At 40.2% G+C, this 24,239-nt stretch overlaps 1 protein-coding gene across 1 annotated transcript in view; it reads left to right on the top strand.

Moving 5' to 3' along the window:
* Positions 1 to 24,239, top strand: part of GAP43 (growth associated protein 43) — a 166,525-nt gene that overhangs the window by 89,472 nt on the left and 52,814 nt on the right. Inside the window, exon 2 of the mRNA XM_006884268.1 lies at positions 11,236 to 11,812. Within this exon, the coding sequence (XP_006884330.1) occupies positions 11,236 to 11,812 (577 nt within the window). The remainder of the gene's footprint in view (positions 1 to 11,235; positions 11,813 to 24,239) is intronic.

Genomic DNA, 24,239 nt, shown 5'->3' with positions numbered 1-24,239 from the left:
GGAGTGACAGTGCAGGAGGGGAAGGCCCTCTATGAGGTGGATTGATTCAGTGACTGGGGTAATCGGGATGGGAATGTCAGAGACAGTGCGAGTGGCACAGGACAGAGCGGAGTTTAGGGCTGTTGTACATAGGTCACTATGAGTCACAAGCGACTTGACGGCACATAACAACAACAACAACAACATGCAGTACATTAATTATAAGACAGAGAAGCAATTCTCCAGAGTCAAGGGAGGACACCCCGCTAGTTAGCTGAGTAGAAACTGTTAGTTTCCTAGCTTGCTTATCAAACACAGTGTGACATACAATACCTTAACAAGAAGTACAAATAAATGTATGTTTTGGCTTTTTGTTTGTTTGTTTGTTTTTTTAGTATCTATTGAGTGTAAACACTGAAATGGCAATAACTGGGAACTTCAACTTCTGTATTTCTTCTACAAGTAGTAATTGAACATCTCTGTGTGCCAGTCGCCATTCTAGAAACTTGGGGTTCAACAGTAAACAAAATAAACAAGTCTTAAGAATACCATTGTATCAGAGTAGACCCATAGCAGTCCCTCTAGCGGGTTTCCAGAGACAGATTACCCACCTTCTCCCGTGGGGTAGCTGGTGGCCTTGAACTGCATGCCTTTGGAATTGCAGCATAGCTTCTTGCCACTAGGCCACGAGATTTCCCATTTTGATTGCAATACACTCTTATGTGCCTGACTTCATGGGACAGAAAGCCCACAACTCTATAAGAGAGAGAGAGGGAGCGAGCGAGCGCACTCTTTTGGATAAATTGCATTTTTCTCTAAAAGTAATTTATGTTGGTTTCCCTATGCCACCTCATATTCTTTTTGAAGTAAGCTGGCTATTCAGTATAAATGAATCATAAATGAAAGTCAGTTGAAAATTCTTGCCATGGTGTGAGGAGTTACTATTACTTTGCCAGTTTCTTATTTGCAGTGTTTGGTAATCTTATAAATTCTTAGTCATTAAGTATAACTTGCCCTCTTTTTTTTAAGAAAAAAGTGGATCTTTTTAAAAATTATTATTATTTTATTTGTGTGTGTGTGTGTGTGTACTGTCAAATCGGATCTGACTTGTACAGGAGGAGATTGTCCCTCCTTTCCCGGCAGAGCATCTGGTGGATTTGAACTGTGTGCCTCTGGGATTGCAGTGCAGCTTCTTGCCACTAGGCCGCCAGAGCTCCCCTATACTTTGCCCTCTTATGCTGTGCCATTCATTAGACTAGAACAGATCTCTTTTGCTATCACTTAGCCAAATTTTCCCAAATCACTTTTTGTGCCTCAATTTCCATTAGAGAATTCCTTAGTCATGATAGTATCCGTGTTCACATATGATCAGCAACTCGGGCTTTTAACTAAATTCAGAATCAGAATTTTATTAAAAGATTAGGAAAAATACTGGCAAAGGCACTAAAGTTTCATCTATTCTGCCTACATCCTGTTCTCCTGTCATCCTTACTCATTTGTTAGATCTTCAAAACAAAATGAGTGTTTATGTATGCTGGCTGTGCCTGTTTGTCTTTTAAATGACATTTCTATCAGTATAAAATCCTGCACAGGAACTTCATCTATAAGGACAGGATTAAGTTGCCTCATGTTCCTTCTCTCCCATAAAGGACATTTGAATGGATTTCTGATCTTGGATAGGATCAAGGAAAATCCAGATGCCCCTTGTGTTGGCCTGCAGCCTTTTAAATTTCCTGAGGCTTTAGAGGTGTGTCCTTTCTGTGTGGGTGTGGGAAGGTTCTGGATCGTCTTTGGCTGGCCAGAAGCCTCTTCCTGAGAACCAATGAAAGCCTGAACTGTGGGCCTGCAGCCTTTTAAAATACATTAGGGCCTGACGGCCTGGTTGTGGTTGTTTTTGGAATGAACACCCCTAAGTGGTACAGCACTTTTCTGTAATTTCTCTGTATTCAGGTAACTTTGGGTTTTTGTTATATTGAATGTTGTGCCGTTGGTCTGTCAAGTACCATAATGGTTACACATACATAATGGTTGACAGTATCTGGTTGTTGTTGTTTTTGTTATGTGCCGTCAAGTTGCTTGTGACTCATAGTGACCTATGTACAACAGCCCTAAACTCTGCTCTGTCCTGTGCCACTCGCACTGTCTCTGACACTCCCATCCCGATAACCCCAGTCACCGAATCAATCCGCCTCATAGAGGGCCTTCCCCTCCTGCGCTGTCACTCCACCCTCCCAAGCATAATGTCCCTCTCCAAGGATTGGTCTCTCCTTACAACATGTCCAAAGTATGTCAGGCAAAGCGAAGCCTAAGAATCCTTGCCTCCAAGGAACCACCCAGTTAACCTTTCCAGGACGAATCTGTTTGTTTTCCTAGCAGTCCATGGTACCCTCAGTACTCTTCTCCAGCACCAGAGCTCAAAGGCATCAATTCTCCTTCTATCCTCCTTGGTCATTGTCCAACTCTCTGATGCATAACAAGTGATTGCAAAGACCATGGCCTATATCAGACGCACCTTAGTCTCCAGAGAGACACCATTGCTCTTCAGTACTTTGAAGAGGTCCCTAACAGCCGACTTTCCCATGGTAGTGCGCCTTTTAATTTCCTGGCTACTAGTGCCAAGAGTGTTGACTGTGGAGCCAAGCAAACTAAAGCTGTGTACAATCTCAATCTCTTCACCATGCATCCTGATGCTGCCAATTGGTCCAGTGGTGAGAATCTTTGTCTTCTTGACATTGAGCCTCAATTCATATTGGAGGCTGCAGTCCTTGACCCTCTGCAGCAAACACTCAGGTCCTCCTCAGTTTCAGCAAGCAGGGTTGTGTCATCTGCATAACGCAGATTGTTGATAAATCGTCCACCAATCTTTGCCCCACATTTCTCCTCATAGAGCCCAGCCTCCTGGATAATCTGTTTTGCATACAGGTTGAAAAGGTATGGAGACAGGACACATCCCTGGTGTATGCCCTTCCCAATTTTGAACCATACAGTGTTCGCTTGCTCTGTTAGCTAACAGATTAAGACAGGCTTGGAAGCAGGAATGACATCCACTTCCTAAACATACCTGTGGAAACTCTGTGAACTTAGAGAAAGGACAATAGTTATACAACAAGGTTAAAGTCTTTTGTTTATGGGTTAGTACAAGATGGCACTTAACAACAACAACAACAACAATATATATTGCCACACCCTTGTCTTTAATTTTGGACTTCCATTGGCTCGACTCTTTATGATGGCACTTTTATTTTGGTTGAGGATCTGTGTGGATTTTTTCATTGTTTAAGACATTTGTTTAGAGTTAACAAGTCCTCCAGGAGGACACTTGCATTTAAGGCCAAGCCCTTGTCTCCATTTTGGAAATTGGGTGAAGCACTGGACTCTGTGAGATAGGCTCACAGAGGTTGAGGGTCATTGTGGAATGTTCTTATTTTTTTCTTCCTTTTTATTACTAAAACCTCTTGTTTAGAGTCAACATAACCTCCTGGAGGGCTCTTATATTTAGTATATCGGCTCTGAGGGATTATCTTTTAAGTCTTTCTTCTACGTCGTACAGCACTCTTCTGTCAATTTGCTGCGCTGAGGTAATCTGGGTTTGCTCTGATGCTGAACCTTGTACCACTGGGGACTCAAATGTCATAATGGCTGCCCATGGTGGACAGTGTTTGGTGGAGCTCCCAGTTTTAAGACAAATTGGAAAGCAAGAGTGGCATCCACGTCCTAAAGTACATGCCTCTGTAAACTGTATGACCTTGGAGAAATGATAGTTATAGAAAGGCCTCAGGTCTTTTGTTTATGGAGTTGCTATGAGTCCTGTGCAACTCGATGACAATCAACAACAACAACAACTGTGGATTACTTTAATAGTTGGATGCTTTCCCTAATATGTATGACCATGGTGTGCACTATGCTTAAAATTTCTTTTTGTAGTCATTTGCTCTTAACTCTGACTCATGGCACCTTTATGCATAACAGACCCAAACCTGGCTCAGTCCTGTGTCATCTTCATGGTCATGGTATGTTGGAGTTCTTTGTTGTGACTATGATGGCAATCCATCTTACTTAGGTATTTTCCTCATTCTAACTCACGTCTGTTTTGCTAAACATGATGTCCTGTTCCAGGAATTTTTGTCAATGACATGTCTTACCATCTTCACTTCCAAGGAACAACACTGGTTTCATTTCTTCCCAGACAAATTTCCTTGCACTTGAACTCTGGAAGTTCATGGTATAGTCTTTGACAAAATAAACAGATATTTGCCAGATTTTGTATATCTCCATCAACACTTTAATATAATTCCTTTATGGATCTCACAAGATTCTGATAACACAAAAATTGCAATGTGGTAAAGAAAATGTTGCTTAAGTTATCTCTAGTTCTTCAATTTTGACCCTCAAAAATCCCATTTTACTCCATCAAATTAATGGTGTTTTGGCTTAATATTTTGTCAGAAGGAAAAACCCGTTTATGTTAATGATTTTTAAAAGCATTTCTATTTCAATGATTTTTCTGAAAGATCTCTATGTCTTAGAATAGCATTATTTATAGTTATGAAAGGTAGCTACAGGGCCAAGTTTCCCCTTTCTTTAGAAGTTGAGGTATTCCCATGATAATGGAGAAAGTTAAATGCATTGAGGTGTACCAGGTAACGAATGATCCTATTTTTAGTTCTAAATGTTGGATATTTATAGATTTTTTTCCAAAGAGTACTTTTGTAGCATAATGAATGCAAATTTCTGATCATTTTAGAATGAATCCTAAATTGCGAAATACAGAACGAGGCTATGGGCATAATTTTTTATGAATGATCCGGGAAGCATCAAAAGAATATAGAAGGTATCTGAAGAGAAGAAAATGGAACGTGAGGGAACTGGGCCATGAGTGTCTCTCTGAAAATGCCAGAGAAAATGAGAATAGCACAGCCTGTCACCATTCCAGAATAGAAAGCAGATAAAGAGCTGGTAGCCCAGCCCCTACCCAGCCTATGATGCCTCTAGAGACACACCAGAAACAAGATACTCTTTTATTTTTTATTGGCTCAAAGACTTTGCTCACTATTTTGGTACCTGAGTTTGTTAGGGAAATAAGTTGGAGAATGGGAGGGGCAAAGAAATCACCCATTGCGAATACAGGTTTTAGCTCCACAGTCCCAAGGCACAATTCCTCAATTAGGCCAGGCTCTGGTTTCACTTCAACAACACAAATTCAAGATATCTCTGCTTTCCTCAATAATGCAGCAAAGTTTGCCTCACAGTGGTTATAAGGCAGTTTCACCTTAATTATCTGGCAAGAACAGCAAAAACCTTATCTCAGGGACCTCTGGTTATACCTTGCCACAGTTTCTCCACAGCAATGCCTCAGTCTTGTTACTTTCATCAGCAGGGTTTCACCACCAGGGTCTTGCTCCAGTCTCAAGTCATGCCACTCAGTATGAGAAATACTCTCTCTGTCTTATCCTAGCCCCACAATAGTTGATAATTTGCAAGATCATATGTCTGCAGTTAAGGTATTTGGAGACCAGAAGAAGCTTAATGAAAGTTCATGTAAACAAAAGCCAATGGTGATGAATGATGAAGTTCAAGCTGCACTGAAGACACTGGTAAGAAATAAAGCCCCAGGAATCGATGGAATACCAGTTGCCATGTTTCAAGTAGCAGATGCAACACTGGATGTACTCACTAGTTTATTCCAGGAAATTTGGAGGACAGTTATCTGGCCAACTGACTGGAAGAGAGCCATATTTTCTTCCATTTCCAAGAAAGGTGATCTAACTGGATGTAGAAATTAGTGAGAACTATCATTAATATCTCAGACAGACAAAATTTTATTAAAGATTATTAAAAAATAGATACAACATTGACATGGAACTGCCAAAGGTTCAAGATAGTTTTAGAAGTGGTTACAGCACTAGAGATACCATTACAAAAGTTAGATTGATACTGGCTGAAAGCAGAGAGTACCAGAAGAATGTCTATTTGTGTTTTATTGACTAGGCAAAGGCATTTGACTGTTTGAATCACGACAAATTGTGGTTAATATTGAGAAGAATGGGAATCTCAGAACACTGAACTGTGTTCTTATGGAATCTATTCCTATACTAATAAGCTGTTGTCTGAACGAAGCAAGGGAACACTGCATGGTTTAAAATCATGAAGGGTGTGCATTAGGGTTTTATCCTTACTCCATACTTATTCAGTCTATCTTCTGAGCAAATAATTTGTGAAGCTGGACTCTATCATGAAAAATGTAGCATCAGGATTGGGGGAGATTCACCAACAACCTGTGTTATGCAGGTGACACAACTTTGTTGCTGAAAGTGAAGATGATATGAAACACTGTAGAACACGAAGGATTACAGCCTTCAGTTTGGATTATATCTCAACATCAAGAAAGCTAAGGTCCTTCCTACAGGACCAACAGTCAATATTATCATGCTATTTTCTTGGAAAAAGACATTATGTTTAGAAAAATAGAGGGTCAGTGAAGAAGAGGAATACCCTCAAAGAGATGTATGGACTTTAGCAATGAGCACTAATCTATCAGAGATGATGAAGATGATAAAGACGATAAAGGACAGGGCAGGGTTCAGGCTGGTTCATAGAGTCACTGAGTTGTACTTGACTCGATGGCACCTAACAACAGCAACAAACCACTGGTTATGTCCATGAGTTTGAATATGCAAGCAACTGCTTGTCTCTGGCTTTCTTTTCTTTTTTTTTATTCTTAAATACACATGGAAATTATTTCTCTTTTCACCAGATGGAAATTTGATTAAGTAATTTGATTAATTTCCAATAAGTTTAATACAATGATGTCTTCATCATCTTTATCCAACCCATACAAAATTTTAGCATTTTATTTCAGGGGAAAAAAAAAAGATTTCATTTGCTTTGGTTTCCTTAATTAAAACAATAAAGATTTTTTACTGAGTCTACTGGATGATTTCTGGTCTCTTTGGGTTCAAATGTCTTCTGTGACTGTGTTGAGCTCTTCCATTTTAGGTCAAAGTGACTTGATGCCGGGAAGCTACTCCCTAAAGCCAGTCTGGTGATGGTGCTCCTCATCTTTATGTCTTTCAGCACCTACACAAATGCATCACTCACAGTTATGTGAAGGGGATTTTGCAAGAGAAAAAGAGTTATCCTTTAAGCAGTATATAGTCAATGGCAGACACAGAAAAAGAGAGAATCCAAACAAATACACAGTTGTTGTTGCATACCCTCAAGTCAAAACTGATCCATAGCTGATCTTCTGGTGTGTTTTCAGAGGCAGTTGATTGCACAGGAGGAGATTGCCCCTCATTCTCCCAGTATCCAGTCCTGTCTGGTTTAAGACCTAGTTTGTTGTTGTTGTTGTTGTTGATTGCCGTGGAGTTGAGGTAGACTCTGACTCTATGAACAAAACCTAATGCCTTTCCACAGCTATCTTTGTTTCTCCAAGTTCATAGAGTTTCCAGAGGCATGTGGTTTAGACAGTGGATGCCACTCCTGCTTCCCAAACTGTTTTACAACTGGGAGCTCCACCAAACACTGTCCACAAAGGGAAACCATTCTGTTATTTGATATCCCCAATGGCACAAGGTTCAGCATCATGGCAAACTCAGGTTACTTCATACAGCACATTGGCAAAGAGTGATGTGCAAAGTGGAAGAATGTTCCTCCAGTTATAACAGCACTGGTCTCATTTAGCAGTGGTTAAGTGTTGTCAAGTCAAATATGACTCAGAGTAAGCTTTGCACAAAAGACCTGAACTCTTTTCTGTCATTAACATAATTTCTGTACATTGATAAGAGAGTTTGTAGAGTTTCCAGAGGCATCTAGTTTAGGAAGTGAGTGCCACTCCTGTTTCCCAGCATGAATCAGTCTGGAAGCTCATCCAACCATTGTACATAATGGGTAACCATTATGGTATTTGACACAACTATGGGATAGTGTTCAATATCACAGAAACTCCAAGTAGTTCAGTACAGCAAATAGACAAATTATTGCTGTGTCTTTGAAAGAATATTCTAAAATTAATAAATTTGGCCTGAGGGGAGAAAAAGAACAGAAACACACAACAAACATGACCCAAGAAACTTCCCTTATGTGACTCTCATCAAGACGAGACCACATAGGTGCTAGCTAGCTAGCCAACTCCTAGAAGTGGAGGGAGACTCCAAGTGCCGAGCTCCCAGGCCAGCCCACTGACCATCATCTCACCAATAATTTTAAAGCCACAACCTCCAGCAGGGCTCCACCCTTACTCTTAGTCTAAGGCTCAAGGGCCACTTATTTTTGAAGGGAGAAGAAGAACAGTAACACACAACAAAAAGGACCCTAGAAACTTCCCTTGCCTGACATCATCAAGATGTAACTACCATCGAGACAACATAATTTAGAATGTAAAAAAAAAAAAGTCTTGATATCCTTGTCTAATCACTGATATCTGTCCTTTCCTTAGTTTGATTCCCCTTTCTCTCTTTTCATTTTGCTCTTCTTTTCTCACTACCTGAAATAATTGTTTTATTTGTCTTTTCCCATCTCTTCCTTAATCACATTTTTCTAAATTTCCAATAACGTGCGCTGTGGTCCAGCAGTTTCTCCAGGATGAGCTGCACTGTGCGCCATAGGAGTACTCAAGCGGTTCTTTGAGTATGTCTATCCGAATACCCAGCTCCTGTACGATTCCCTTCACTACTCTCTCCTAACTCTGGCTCTTGGTAGTTCTCTCCTGTCATGTCCACACCTTTGCTCTCTTCTCTTTATTGTTCAGGTGAGGCTTGTCTCACAGTATTCCATCCAGGTCCAATCTAAATCTTTCTAAACAGCCATTTAACATTACAAGGTGTGCACAGAAGCTTAAGTGCTGGCCAAACCAGTGGGTAGTCTGACACATTGAGTGTGACAAAGGAAGGGACTATTTCCTTACGTATATATAGTTTCTTTAGGTCAAATGGAAAGTATTTTAATAACTTACATTTTCCATTTTCTTTGCTAATGCATTTAAAGAAAAAGTAGGAGCCTAGAAGTGGAGATTTTTAGATATAGGGTGTTATCAGCACACCTGAAATCACTGACATGTTTATTTTCATAAAGAATAATGGATACTAACCTAGTTTTACCTCCTTTGTATTAAAGGCCCTTGTGGCATCGATGCCCAAGTGCAACTGTCCTATTCCATAAGACAGTGCCTCATTCAGAAAACCTGGGATCAAGTGAAATAAGTTAACAGCATCTTGGCTCTGTGCTCCATTTACAACTGTTAATTTAACAGGGTTATGCTCTCATCTCTGAGCAGAGAGCTCCTGGCAGAGACAGCTGCTCTGATGCCCCAGATTGTGCTGTATGTGTCCCAGCAGGAGACATCAAGAGCAGCAGGATAGCCAGCAAGGTGGTAGTGCATCAGAGAGCAGGGCAATGTCACAGCATGGTACTTGGGAGAAGGAAGTGGAGCAGGTCTCACCAAAGTGTGCTTCGTTTACTTGTTTCTTCTTTGTATGGATAAGGGATTGTTAACGGAGAAGAAAGAAATACTTGTGTGGAATTTTACTGAGAAATTTGCTATATTCCTGCTTTTGGCTTTCACGTGCAGTCTGCTTGCAAGAATACTTTCTTGGATCCACTAGCATGTGGATAAGCCCTAAGCTGCCATGACCTGTATGCGTGTCCACAGGATGATTAGCAGGATCTGGGTCACTGGGGCAGAGCTGATATGACAGGAGGAAAACAGATCGCCGTGCTGGCCTGCTGTGGCCTACCTCCTAAACTGGAGCACTTTTCAGGGCCAGGACCAAGCCTGGGCCGAGCACCAGACTTTATACATGATAAGCACACAGAACCACACAAAACTATTTGTCTTTAAAATGAGCATTGTTGAATGGAAGACTGTAAGAGGGCAAGATTGTGTTATTAATTGGTGCATTTTCTCCAATGTCTAGAACAATATTTAGATAGTAGTGGCGGTGTTATGTACCTTTGAGATACTTAGCAAGAGGAAGAACCTGAATTCAAGTACACTAGGGACATTTTCTTGGTGATCACATATAAGCGGTACTCAGGCAGCAGTTGTCCTTATTATATACCATCAAGTCAGAACAGAATCATAGCTGAAGCTGACCATCGAGTGTTTTCAGAGACACTAAATCACTTGAGAGGAGCTTGATAATCTTTTTTTCTCCTGCAGAGTAGCTGGTGTATTAGAACTGTGTGGCTTCGGGTGGTGCATCTCCTTACCAATAGACTCCAGGGCTCCCTATTTAAATAGTAAGAACTCAAAAGTTAAATGAAAGATTATCAGTAACTATGTTGGGGCTCCAGCATAAACAGTGGAGACATGTAGAATGTCCTGTACTTTCACATAAACATCTTTCTATGACTGTATCCTCTACTGCTATTTTGATATTGTCATGTTCAAACATGCCATTTACAGCACATATAGTACTGTTAACTGTTGCCATCAAATGATGACAAAAAATACATTCTAGTTTCTTATCTTTAGTACTTTGATCATTTTACTGAAGGAACTGATGAATTATGAAACTAATATTTGGGTTAATAACAACAAAGTGCCTAGATGTCCTTCTTTCAAAGAGGAAGTTTTCTTTAATTTTTTTTTTCAACTTAAGAGAAAGGATTGGTTTTTTTAAATTGTAATTTTGAAGATTTGGTATATACTAGTGATGCTGGACTACATAAGAGGAATATCTGTATGTCATTTTGTGGCCAGTATTACAAGTTATAACATTCTAGATAAGTCTCTCATAACCACCAGGCCCATGTGTAATTAAATATTACTTTGTTGAAGTTTCTGTTTAAAACATTTAACTCTAATCCACAATAATGTTCCTTTTGGTGTATAAATATTTCTTTAGATTTTTCTAAAACGTGACTCATATATTATTTGTCCTTTTGTGACTGACTTATTTTAACTCAGCATAATGTCCTCCAGGTTCATCCATATTATGTGATTATATTGTCTTAGAATTCTTTTATTGAAACACAGGACAAATATAATTTTAATCACCTAGGTACTTTTTAAAAAAATCACTGGCTGAATTTTGACAATAAAGAGCCATTGAACTAGAGAAAGGAAATATAAAATAATTCCAGTGATTTTGGAAAGCTGAAAAAGAATGTGTTCTCCACTAAACTCTCTATCATGGAGTGAGTGGAGTCTTGGTTTCAACTTCTGAGGAGTTCCTGATTTCTCAGCTCCAAGTACAGTAAAGAAAAGAGCATCACTCCTTTATTATTTCCTCTTTTTCTCCTCCCCCCCCAAAGGTTGAAAAAAATGATGAGGACCAAAAGATTGAACAAGATGGCATCAAACCAGAAGATAAGGCTCACAAGGCCGCCACCAAAATTCAGGCTAGTTTCCGTGGACACATAACAAGGAAAAAGCTCAAAGGCGAGAAGAAGGGTGATGCCCCAGCGGCTGAGGCCGAAGTGACCCAGAAGGATGAAGCCCCTGTTGCTGATGGCGTGGAGAAGAAGGAGGGAGACGGCCCCGCCGACGCGGCCCCAGCCACTGGCCCCAAGTCTGAAGCAGGCGACGGCCCTTCTGAGGAGAAGAAGGCGGAGAGCGCCCCTGATGCTACTACAGAGCAGGGAGCAGCTCAGGCAGAGGAGAAGGCCGGTTCTGCGGAGACAGAAAGTGCCACTAAAGCTTCCACTGATAACTTGCAGTCCTCCAAGGCCGAAGATGCCCCAGCCAAGGAGGAGCCTAAACAAGCCGACGTGCCTGCTGCTGTCACTGCTGCTGCTGCCGCCACCCCTGCTGCAGAGGACGCTGCTGCCAAGGGAACAGCTCAGTCTCCCACGGAGACTGCCGAGAGCAGCCAAGCCGAAGAGAAGATAGGTGAGTGCGCACCAGGGCGCGGATGCAGCGGGCGGGTGGGCCAAGGGTCTGTTTAGAAGGCTGCGCCATCTGGACTAGCAAGTGAAAGAAAAAAAATGCTTGGAAAGTGTTTTCAGAAGCCAGTGGAAAACCATTTGCCACTGAGTTGTTGTTGTTGACTTTTGGTGACTCCATGTGTCAGACAGAACTGTGCGCCCCAAAGTTTTCAGTGGCTGATTTTGTTTTGAGAAGTCTATCAACCAGTCCTTTCTTCCAAGTAAACATTTGTTGCACCCTGAGACTCCCAAAGCAGAGGAATCTGTGCTTTATTCCCCCAAGTGATGGGACTAAAGCTTAAATGACATTCCCCAAGTATTTCCAAACCTAAAATAAAACTTCAGGCAGATCTGGAGCCAGAGAGATCTGCTTGTTAATGAATTAAAATATGCAATCCAACTAGAATCAAATCCTTGTTTGATTACAAGTGTTGTGCTGGACACAGTCAGGTACCTAATTACGAATTCTACCTATATTTTATGGGTTGTTTTTGTTGTTTACTGTGGAGTCTGAATGGATTTTCAGAGGCAGTTTAATCAAGTGGGAAGAGATTGCTCAATTTTCTCTAACAAAGCAGCTGATGGATTTGAACTGTGTGCCTTTGGGGGTGCAGCACAGCTTCTAACCACTAGGCCAACAAAGCTCCCTATTTTATGGGTAGGAATTAGTTAAAGTTATTCTTTTGCTATCAGAAGAATCGCCTAGTACAAACATAGCCAACTCTCTTTGGATCCAGATTATTCGGTTTGTGAATTGCCAACAGGAAAAACATAATCTGAGACCACCTTTCTCTCTTTTACAATATGTTTCTGGGCACTCTCCCCACCATCAATTGGAATGTGGTTTGTGTATGTATGCAAACGCTCAGCGAATGTTAATTGTAACATTATTCAGGGTCAAACATAATTAGGAAAATAAGTCTGTTGATGCTGCCAACAACAAAAGAAAAATTCCAAATATAGAACATGTTGTGAAGTCAAACATAAATTATCATTGTATTATTGAAGACACGACTTTCTAAGTATACAGATGCGTAATTGAGGGTTGACTGTGATGATAAAAACATACTTGATTCTCTCTTCTAGTTGATGCCATAACTAGAAAGCAAGAATGTTTTTGCTATTATTGCCCCCTCCCCCCCAAAAAAAACCTGTGCAAAATTGGAAAAAGAACTCTCACCAGAGCAAGAGAAATATGTCAGACTTTTACTTCTAGAGACTGGACCCCTCCCTTAACCCATCCCATTCACAGGAGTGAATGATACCGATAGTCTTCAGAGACTTTCTGTCATCTAGCCTGATCCATAAATCCCTCCAATCCCAAAGATCTTTAAAGATAAAGATCTCAATGCCTTTAGAACTTTAACTCATGATATACCCAAGAGTCAAAATTTGGACTAGGTCAGAGTGAGCCCTTGAAACAGGACTCTTCATAAGAATAGTCTGGGAAATGTTTTGGCAGGTGCATAATAAGTTTGAAAAATGTAGATAAAGCTTTGCCTCACATACTTTGAGCATGTTGCCTGGAGAAGCTATTGCTTGGAGAGAGATGTCATGCTTGGAAAGGTAGAAAATTGGGAAAGGAGAGGAAGACCCTCAACCAGGTGGATTGATACAGTGACTGCTGTGATGGGCTCTTGGGTGTCAGGAAGTGTGAAGATGGGACAGGATAGAACAAGGTTCAGATCTGTCGTTCAAAGGGTTTTTATGGATTGTACTTGACTTGATGATACTAACAATAATAACCACCACCCCTAAATTCCATAAGTTAAGAAGCTAGAATGTATTATTATTTTTGGCACACACATTGTTGCCTTTAAATTGATTTCAACACATGGTATCACCATGTATACAGAGTAGAATAGATATTTGAAGACTATGACTTTTAAGCAGAATGCAAGGTCTTAACTTCTGAGTTGCCTCTGGTAGGGTCTAAACTGTTCTTTTTTTGATGGTAATCCACCCAGAGACTGACTTAGGAAAGTCACAAACTTCTTCCACTAGTAATTCATTTTAATTTTTATTCTAACTATACCTACCCCAGAGGCCAGACCTTGAGGTTAAGAAGATGGAAATTTTCTCCCAGAAAAGGTAAGGCATGTGTTTAAAAATGAGCTTTTGATTTTAATTTAGTCATCAAAACAAACACTGTTTGCTGCTTTCTTTAGGTCCAAGTTTAGATTAGATGTGATGGTTAGATTAGATGTGATGGTTCAGCATCACTTTTCATATGAACTGGCCACTATATTATGCCATTTTCACAGATTTTTTCACATTTAATCCTTTCAATTTTATCACTTAAGTAAATCACTTAATGATGTAAAGTATTTGGAGTTACCTGACCATTTCATAGTAATTAGATCTGAAGCTGTATCTATAGGCAGAAAGACTTGAAGTGGTTTTAGGTAATTGTTAAGGTTTGAGTGAATATAAATACTGTCAGAATTAGTGAAAAGTCAAAACATAGTCTTTTAAAAGGAAATCTCATTTTATTATTTTTTTAAGTTTTGACAATCCTAATTGAATTTAAAAATATTTTTCATAGTGACTGTCCCATGAATGTAAAATGTTGAATGAGGGAAGACTGACTAGATTTAATTCATAAGTAATACTTGTCCCATTCATTGACATACACTGTCTGGAAGCTTATTTATACTATTAAGTTATTTGATTAAAAATGTGTCTGGTCACTCAATGCAAATGGAGCTCCTGCTGTGTGCTACATTTTACAGACCCCAACTGAATAGTGTCTTAATCAAATTTTATCACATGCACTGAAAAACAATTGACGGTGTGGGTAAAATTCACCTTGAAGGTAATCACAAAGGGTAATTTATTTTACATTGTTTCTTAGGTGTTGTCCTCTTGGTTAGATTTTGAAATGCTACTTGTAATTTCCTTCTGAACTGAGTTATCTATTAGACTTGCCTACTCTCTTTGACAAGTACAAATTATCCAGAAATTGAGAATTTCATGGAGTCAAAGAAACTGAAGGTGACAAGAAGATCTATCACAGCACATCAGACTCATTCCCAGAGGCCCTGTACCATACTGTCCTCAACCTCCCGTTAGATTTCATTCTAATCTGGGTTAAAATGATGGCATTTTGAATTGCATTGTACTGTTTATACAATGTTGGCTGCCATAAGCTGCTTTAAGATTCTGTGGCCACTTAACCTGGTGCCAAGAGACAATTCAGAGAGTAGGACAGGGTGGAGAGGAAAAAAAAGGAATTAAACAATTTCTGACTATAAGAAGATTGGAATTTTTTTATCACATCTGACCACGGCCTCAGTCGTCGTCATTATGTGCCATCGAGTCGCCTGCGACTCATAGCGACCCTATGTACAACAGCCCTAGACTCCGCTCTGTCCTGTGCCAATCACACTGTCTCTGACACTCCCATCCCAATTATCCCAGTCACTGAATCAATCCACCTCATAGAGGGCCTTCCTCTCCTGTGCTGTCCCTCCACCCTCCCAAGCATGATGTCCCTCTCCAAGGACCGGTCTCTCCTCACAACATGTCCAAAGTATGTTAGACGGAGCCTCAGAATCCTTGCCTCCAAGGAGCCACCCGGTTCCAGGACAAATCTGTTTGTTTTCCTAGCAGTCCATGGTATTCTCAATACTCTTCTCCAGCACCACAGCTCAAAGGCATCAATTCTCCTTCTATCCTCCTTGGTCATTTTCCAACTCTCTGATGCATGACAGGTGATTGCGAAGACCATGGCCTGTATCAGACACACCTTAGTCGATATGAAAATATTTTGTAAATATTTAAAATATAAGCTTTTTCTTTTATAATGGTTTACTTACAAAGTTCATATACATTATTTTTCATACTAGATCTTTCCCATTTTCTTAACCCACCCCTACCTCAACCCATCAATTGTGCAACCCTATGATTATACCGCCCACCCATCCTCATCCCTGTATTCCCCTACAGCCCCCCTTAGATCCTCATACACATTTTACTAGTTATCTATTTCTACAATAATGGTCTTATACAGTGTTTTTTAAATTTTAAATTTCTTACTTGTTTTGCTATTCATAGATTTGTTACAGTTGAGTGTCATTTACCTTAGGATCTTTACTACTGCTTATTTTTATTTTCTTTTAAAAAAATATCCTAGATCTCTTCCTTTCCCTCATTCATCCCTTTGTCCCTCTCCTTTACACACACACACACACACACACACACACACACACACTCACTTTTCTTACATAACTACTTTCAACGATAATTCCTTTATTTGTTGGTAAGCATCTTTGCGTCAGAACAGACCCATAGCTGAAAGTCCAGGAGGTTTTCAGAGGCATTAAATCACACGGGAGGAGATTGCCTATCTTTCTCCTGATTTGCACATGGTGGATTCGAACCGTGTTCCTTTGGGTTGACAGCACAACTCCTTACCACTAAGCCACAAGCACTCCCTGAAGACTCTCTTATATGGAGATGTGTTTAAGGCATCTAAAGGCTTGCCCATTGTAGCTATTAGGAGAGAATTTTCAAGCCTCTTCGTGATCATGAGAGGAGCACTAGTGGCACAATAAACAAACAAACAAACAAGAAACAACTGATAACCCAAAGGCAGACTGAACCTACTTGGTGCTCCATGGGAGAAAAATGATTCGCTCTGCTTCTCTGTAGATTTATTGTTTCGGAAACCCCACGGACAGTTCTCTCTCTCCTGCAACGTTAGTGTGGATCAGGATTAATTCAATGGCAAAGGGTTTAATTATCATGTTCTTGGGGGTTTCGTGCTTATTAGTGTCACTATGCTCACTTATCTCCAAACAAAGGAATCTTTTGCTATGTCTCTATTTCTCTATGATGAGCTATTGATTTCCTACATAGATTCCTTCCAAGAAACCAAATCCAGCTTCCCTTGAGTTGATTCTGACTCCTGACCCTCTACAGTGTTTTCAAAACTATAAATCTTCATGAGAGGAGACTGCTTTATCTTTCTTCCTAGGAGCAGCTAATAGATGTGACCAAGTCAAATTTCAGTTAGCAGCCTGGCATATAATAAACTATGCCATCAAATTGTCCATTCTTCTCCCTTGAAGCTACTGGTAGATTTGAAACACAGACATTCAGGATTGCAGCACAGCTTCTTAAAGCTAGCCATCAGAGCTCCCCTTTCCTACCATTGTTGTTGTTATGTGTCATTGAGTCACCTGTGACTCATAGTGACCCTATGTACAACAGTCCTAAACCCTGCTCTATAGTGTGCCAATCACATTATCTTCGACACACCTACCCTCATTACCCCAGTCACTGAATCAATCCATCTCATCAAGGGTCTTCCTCTCCTGCACTGCCCCTTCACCCTCCCAAGCATGATGTCCAAGGACTCTCTAAGGATTGGTCCCTTCTTGCAATATGTCCAAAGTATGTCAGACAAAGTTTCAGAATCCTTGCCTCTAAGGAGCAGCCTGGTTTAACCCTCTCCAGGACAAACCTGTTCCTTTCCTTAGCAGTCCATGGTACATTCAATACTCTTCTCCAACACCACTGCTTAAAGGCAGCAATTCTCCTTCTATCATCCCTAGTCATCATTGTCCAGCTCTCTAACACATAGCATGTGATTGCAAAGATGATGACCTGTATCAGACACACCTTAGTCTCCAGAGTGACATCATTGCTCTTCAGTACTTTGGAGAGGTCTCTAATAGCAGACTTTCCCATCGCAATATGTCTTTTGATTTCCTGGCTGCTGGTGTCAAGACCGTTGACTGTGGAGCCAAGTAAACTAAAGCTGTTAACAGTTCCAGTCTCCTCACCATCCATCACGATGCTGCCAATTGGCCCAGTGGTGAAAATCCTTGTTTTCTTGATATTGAACCTCAATCCATATTGAAGGCTGCACTGACCTTCTGCAGCAAGCACTTCAGGTCCTTCTTAGTTTCTGCAAGCAGGGTTGTGTCAGCATAACACAGGTTGTTGATGAATCTTCCTTCAATCCTGACATCACACTTCATACAGCCCACCCTCCCAGATAATCTGTTCTGCATATAGATTGAAAAGATATGAGGATAGGACACACCCCTGGCATACACCCTTCCTAATTTTGAACTATGCAATGTTTCTTTGCTCTGTTCTGACGACTACCTCCTAGTTCAAGAAGAATAGGTTCACATTTGTACGACCATAGAACACTTAAAAATGTATTACTGTATAGTCAGAACCTTCCACATGGTTTCTGAGACTGTAGATCTCACAGGAAGAGAGTACCCGTCTTTTCCTCTTGGAGCCACTGTTGAATTCTGACTACCACAGAGGTTCAACCTTTGGGCAACTAGAACAATACCCTATAGACTATGCCACTGGTGCTTCCACCATGTTGTTGTTGTTGTGTACCACTGAGTGAGCCCACCCATAGCTGGACCTCTGACAGGTTTTTAGAAGCAGTTAATCGCACAATAGGAGATTGTTTCCACATTAAAGGGAATCTAAAATTTCTGCTGCAGCCATATTCGGTGACATACAGTATTACATCAAAATCTGTGCATTGCCTGATGCAAGTAGGAAGCCTATCTCTTAGGTCATTTTATAGGTTGATTTAGGCTTCATTTTATTTACATGACCTCATTTTACATTCTTCAAATTGATATCATCAATATTGATCTGGGAAAGAAAGGAGTTTCCATGTGCCATCTTCTCCTTGAATAGAAAAATGAACTTAATAAATTCCTTTTCCTCCCCTTTCCATCCCTGACTCCCTTCCTCTTTGTTTTTACTTTCCAGTGGTATTAACTTCCTGCTATACGCCTCACTGGAGTCACAAAGATGAGTAAAATACTGCCCCTGCCCTTAGAGCGTTCTCATTTGGGAGTGAAAATGGGATGGAATTCATAAAGTGCATTGAAAGCACATTACTAATTTAAAGTTTATTCAGTTTAAGAAATAGGTATGAAGTAGTTCAATATGCCAAGGCCTGTAAGACAAAAATAGGAATGAGACCCTGCTTTAGCAAGTAAGAGGCAACTTGAGAAATGCTATAAAAAATTTTTATATAATCGTTCTCTCTGTAGTCAGATTATTAGCAAAGGGAATTGTTACTAAATTTTCCATTAAGGTAGTTATGTGTGAGGAAATTTATTAGTGTTGCTAGATGTTGCTATGTTGACTCCAACTCGGAGTGACCCCATATGCAAAAGAAAGTGGCCCTGCCTGGTCCACACAGTCTCCCAGTCCCTGCTGTGTGTGAGGATGTCGTTGCTGACACTGGGCCACTCCGTCTTTTTGCAATTTTTTTGTTGTTGTTGACTATCTTATTTAAAAAAAGGTGTGCTGCTGTTGTTGTTGCTGTTATTAGGTGCCGTCGAGTCAAGTACAACTCATAGTGACCTTATGAATAACAGATCTGAACCCTGTTCTATCCTGCGCCAATTCTCACACTTCCTGACACACTAGAGCCCATTGCGGCAGTTACCATGTCAATACACCTGTTTGAGGGTCTTCCTCTTCTTCACTGACCCTCCATTCTTCCAAGCATCATGTCTTCTCTAAGGAATAGTCCCTCCTAGCAACATGCCCCAAGTATGAGGTGAAGCTTTATCATACTTGCCTCCAAAGAGACTCTGGCTGCTCCCTATTGGTACAAATATGCACCAAGACACATCTATTCATTCTCTTGGCCATCCAGGGGATGTTCAGGGCTCTTCTCCAACACCACAGTTTAAAAGTATCAATTCTTCTCTGTCATCCCTATTCATTGTCCAGCTCTCAGATGCATAGCAAATAATCAGAAAGACTATGGCCTGAATTAGATGCAACTTAGTCCTCAAACTGATATTATGTCTTCTCAACAATTTGGAAAGGTCCCTAACTGCAGACTTTCCTGGTGCAGTATGTCTCCTTATTTCCTAGCCCATATTCTGGATTTTGGGAAATTTGCTACGTTCTCCAGAATTATATTACCCTGGTATCTCTGTAAAATTTTCAGTTATCCAAAGAATAGATTTACTTTCACCATGCTGTGTCTCAGATAGAGTTTCCCAGAATACTTACACATTTTTTTTGGCAGTGTGCCTCCTCAGTGGTTTTGATTTGAAATGTGGTTTCAACCACTTCCCAAATTTATACACAACTCATAAAGAGTAAAAATTTAGATAGCTAAAGTCCACAAATGTAGTCAATAAAACATGGTCACACTCTAAGATACTCAGTGGAAACCTGCTTAAATACTGTTGATATTTTAAGCTTTTATGGAATACTTTTATCTTTCTCTAGTAATCATTTTTATTGGCTTCTCTTGACAACAACCTAGAAACATTCTGTAATATTTCCCATTCTATTTTGTAGTCTGAGAATTGGGACAAAGTAAACAGATACTCTGCCCACAGATAACATTGTGACAAAATGGGTCAAAGTGATAGATTTCTAAAGATTTACCTTGGAGAGGAACATCATACTTGGGAAGGTGGAGGGATGGCGCAAGAGGGGAAGACCCTCTATAAGATGGATTGATTCAGTGGCTGGGATAATCGGGATGGGAGTGTCAGAAACAGTGCGATTGGCACAGAATAGAGCAGGGTTTAGGGCTGTTGTACATAGGGTTGCTGTGAGTCACAAGCGACTCGATGGCGCATAACAACAACAACCACCACAACAACAACCTTAAGTTTAGCCCTGTAGTTTTTTACCTCTCATCAAAGATATTATCTCAGCCCTACTTTTTTTTTTCTTTTCCTGGATACATCCTAAAAGTAGTCAACAATTTCTTATTATTGTTTGGGAATAGCACTCAGGATTTTTCCTAAGGCATTCCTGATCCTACATGTTACAGTGGTAACAGAAGAGGAAGAATGTTGAGCTGGAGTTAAAAGACCAAGATTCTACTCAAACTGTTTCTATGAACCTTTGAATTTATTTAGGAAAATGAATAATATTCTCTGAGCCTTTGTTGCCTCATTTGTAAGAGGAGAGCTTAGGATAGTTGGTATTTAAGGCTTTTTTAAAGATGTCTTAGAGGAAGTCCTTCCAAAGTGCTCCTTAGAAAGATGGATGATGAGGCTTCTTCTCGCATACTTTGCATGTTATTAGGCGGGGCTATTCCCTGGAGGCGGCCATACTTGGAGAAGCAGAGTTACAGTGAAAACAGAGGAATACCCTCAACAAGATAGATTGACATAATTATGACAGCAAAATACAAGTTTGTGTGGGTGGTACACTGTCAAGGTGCAGGGGGGGTTTTCTGTTGTACTAGGGGTTCCTATTAATCAGTCAGCTTGATAGGACCTACCACCATGGAAGACCCTCAACCAGGTGGATTGACACGGTGACTGCTGCAGTGGGCTCTTGTGTGTCAGGAAATGTGAGGATGGCCCAGGATAGATAGACCAGGGTTCAGAGCTTTTGTTCATAGGGCTGCTATGATTTGTACTCAACTCCACAATATCTGACAACAATGATAATAAAAACAAGGGTTTTTCCAAGTTTTCAAATAGGAAATTACTGTAAGTAGATAGCTCTGGTGGTTTAGTCCATAGTGAGTGGTACTGCTAACTCCAAGGCAGCGCCTCTGGTGGTTTAAATGTAAATTTATCAGGGGGTCCTCAGGAGAAAAGTGAGCAAGCTCTTCTCACAGGGTCGGCAATCATTCAGTTCAGGCTCAACAGTAATGAGCTGAGTGGAATTGTTACAATGCTGCTGTTGCTGCTGCTGCTGTTGTTAGGTGTCATTGAGTTGACTATGCAACTCTGTGAACAACAGATTTTAACGCTGCCCTAGCAGGTGCCATCCTCATCATCTCTGACACCCTGTGCTTATTGCTGCAGTCACAGTGTGAATCCATCTTGTTGAGGGTCTTCCTATCTTTCACTGACCCTCTACCTTTGTAAGCATTATATCCCTTTCCAAGGTAAAAATTCTCCTAGTAACAATACCAAAAGACGTGAAATGAAGTTTTATCTTTCTTGCTTCCAAGGAGCACTCTGGCTATACTTTAAGTCATATCTGTTTGTGCTTTCGACAGTCCATGGGATATTCAGTACTCTTCTCCAACACCATAGCTCAAAAGCATCAATTCAGTTCTTCTTCTGTCATCCTTACTTATTATCCAGCTTTCAGACACGTAATAGGTAGCCCTTAAATCAAGATTTATTAAGGGCTAGGGCCTGTGCAAGGTGGTATGTGGGATTATCCATCTAATCATCGTAACTACTCTACTGTGTGAGTAGTGTCCCTCTCCTTTTTAAAAGACGAGGTGCCTGGGCTTCAGAGAGATTCGCTTGATTAGTGTCTACAATTAGCAAATGATTGAACTAAATATCAAATCCTGATGGTCTTAATATGGGAGTCAAATGCTGATCTTTGATACCGCTACAGGTAGTATTCTGATAGAGACAAGCAAGAGCTGCTTAAGAAACCAAATATTGTGCCCTAATCTAAGAAGATTCCCTCTTCTTTGTTTAATAGAACACCCCAAACTCTTGTTCGGGAATTAAGAGGTCAGTAATTACCCATAATCCTTGATCTTAATGTTCAGCTACTTATGAGTCTTTGAAAATGACTGAACTGCTATTTTAGTAGACTAATTTAGCTATGGAAAATCCATTTAAATTAATTGTTCTTAACAAGTTTATTACTGACTTATCAAGTGTGCCAGGAGGAATGAGGAAGCAGAAATTAAAAATTTCAGATCTCCGTCAGATGAAACGTAGTTTAAGTGTTGGGATTCCCACTACACATTTAGTTTATCACAATTACATTATTGTTTATATCTCTTTTCCCTTTGGCAAATCTATTTCCAAAGGACCTGGTACATTTATTTTTATAACTAAAATCTTAAGGCACTTAATTAAAAGAACAGATTGGAGAGAAATTACTGTTTCTGCAATTGAAAAAAATGAACATACAAAAGATAAAGCTAATAAATCTGCTTTACAGTCAAGAAACTCTGATTATTTGGAGATTTTAATTTATTCTTGGTTGTTGATATTAAGTAGCTACTCCACCTTATCAAGGGAGATCTGGTGGCCAAGTAGCAAGAAGCTGGGCTCCAAGCATGAAGGCATGTGGTTCGAATCCACCAGCAGCTCCACAAAAGAAAGATGGACAATCTCTTCCTGTGAGATTAACTGCCTCTGAAAACCCACTAGAGAGTCAGCTATGGGTTGGTTCTAACTTGGTAATACACAACAGCAATCTTATAAGAAGGCTTGGTGGAATAGTGCCCTAAGTGTTGGTTGGCTAACTGGTGATTCCAATCTACCAGCTGTTTTAAAAAATGAAGATGAAACTAGGGGGTGGGGGCAGGGGCAGGGAGAAAAATCTGCAACAATGAATGAATGGAAGTCCAAGTTATCTATAAACTTACATTAAAATCTCCATTAAAAAAAGACCACAAAAAAGTAAAGCGGACAATGATTAATAAAGACCAATTAAGAAGAAAAAAAAGACGAAGATGAGCAGATGGTTAAGCATCTCCGTAAAGAGATAAGGAAACATGACTGGGAGTCAAGATGAATTCAACAGCAGTGGGTTTTTATCACTTTACAGATGCCTGCTCTGCACAAAAGGCGTTCTCATAGGATAGTGTGTAAGGAGTTGCGCTACTGACCTCTCTGGCAGATTGAATCCATCATTGACTCCACAGGAGAAGAATAGGCCTCCTTCTTCCTTGTAATTTTCAACTTCTTAAAACATATTTGATGGCCACTTACGATCTTCAGTAACAAAGCTTAAAATTATTCAACTGCATGATAATAAGAGTGAGTGAGGGTCATGCAAAGGATTTGCAATCATAGCATAGTGGTTAAGGAGCTGTCCTGCCAATTTAAAGGCAGCCAATTTTAATCCACCAGCTGCTTCAAGAGGTAAAAAAAATATGGACAGTCTCCTCCTATGTGATTTATAGCCTTTGCAAACTCACCGGGTCGCCTGTGAATTGGTTCTGTTTGGATGGTACCACTAACTTCAGATAATTTGAATAACTAAAATGTTAGCAGTGTGTACCCACTTAGTGGCACAGCAATCTGCTTCTGTAGAGATTATAGCAAGAAATGTGTGCAAAAATCAGATGTACTCTGTAACACGTGAGCTCATCAGGCATCTCCCCTGACTTGATCATAATGGGTTAACTGCATAATAAAAGAGGCTAGTAGTAAACAGTTGTTGTAGCTAATTGCCATTGAGTTGAGCACAACTCATGGTGATCCTATGAGCAAAAGACCTAACACCTTTCTAGAACTGTTGCCATTTCTCAAAGTTTATAGAGTTTCGGAGGCATGTTGTTTGGGAAGTTGATGCCACCCCTCCCAAAGTAATAAACAGAAAGATATGGAAATAAATCCCGAAGTTTTAAAGTTTTGAAATAATACTTAAAAAAAATAACAGTAATTTCTTAAAATGTGTTTTTAAGTTAATCTTATATATATATA

The sequence above is a fragment of the Elephantulus edwardii genome, unplaced genomic scaffold, assembly GCF_000299155.1.
Source record: "Elephantulus edwardii isolate Elephantulus edwardi_28Jun2011 unplaced genomic scaffold, EleEdw1.0 scaffold00032, whole genome shotgun sequence".
Taxonomy (NCBI): domain Eukaryota; kingdom Metazoa; phylum Chordata; class Mammalia; order Macroscelidea; family Macroscelididae; genus Elephantulus; species Elephantulus edwardii.
The sequence above is the reverse complement of the archived record's forward strand: the minus strand, read 5'-3'. Positions and strand labels throughout refer to the sequence as shown.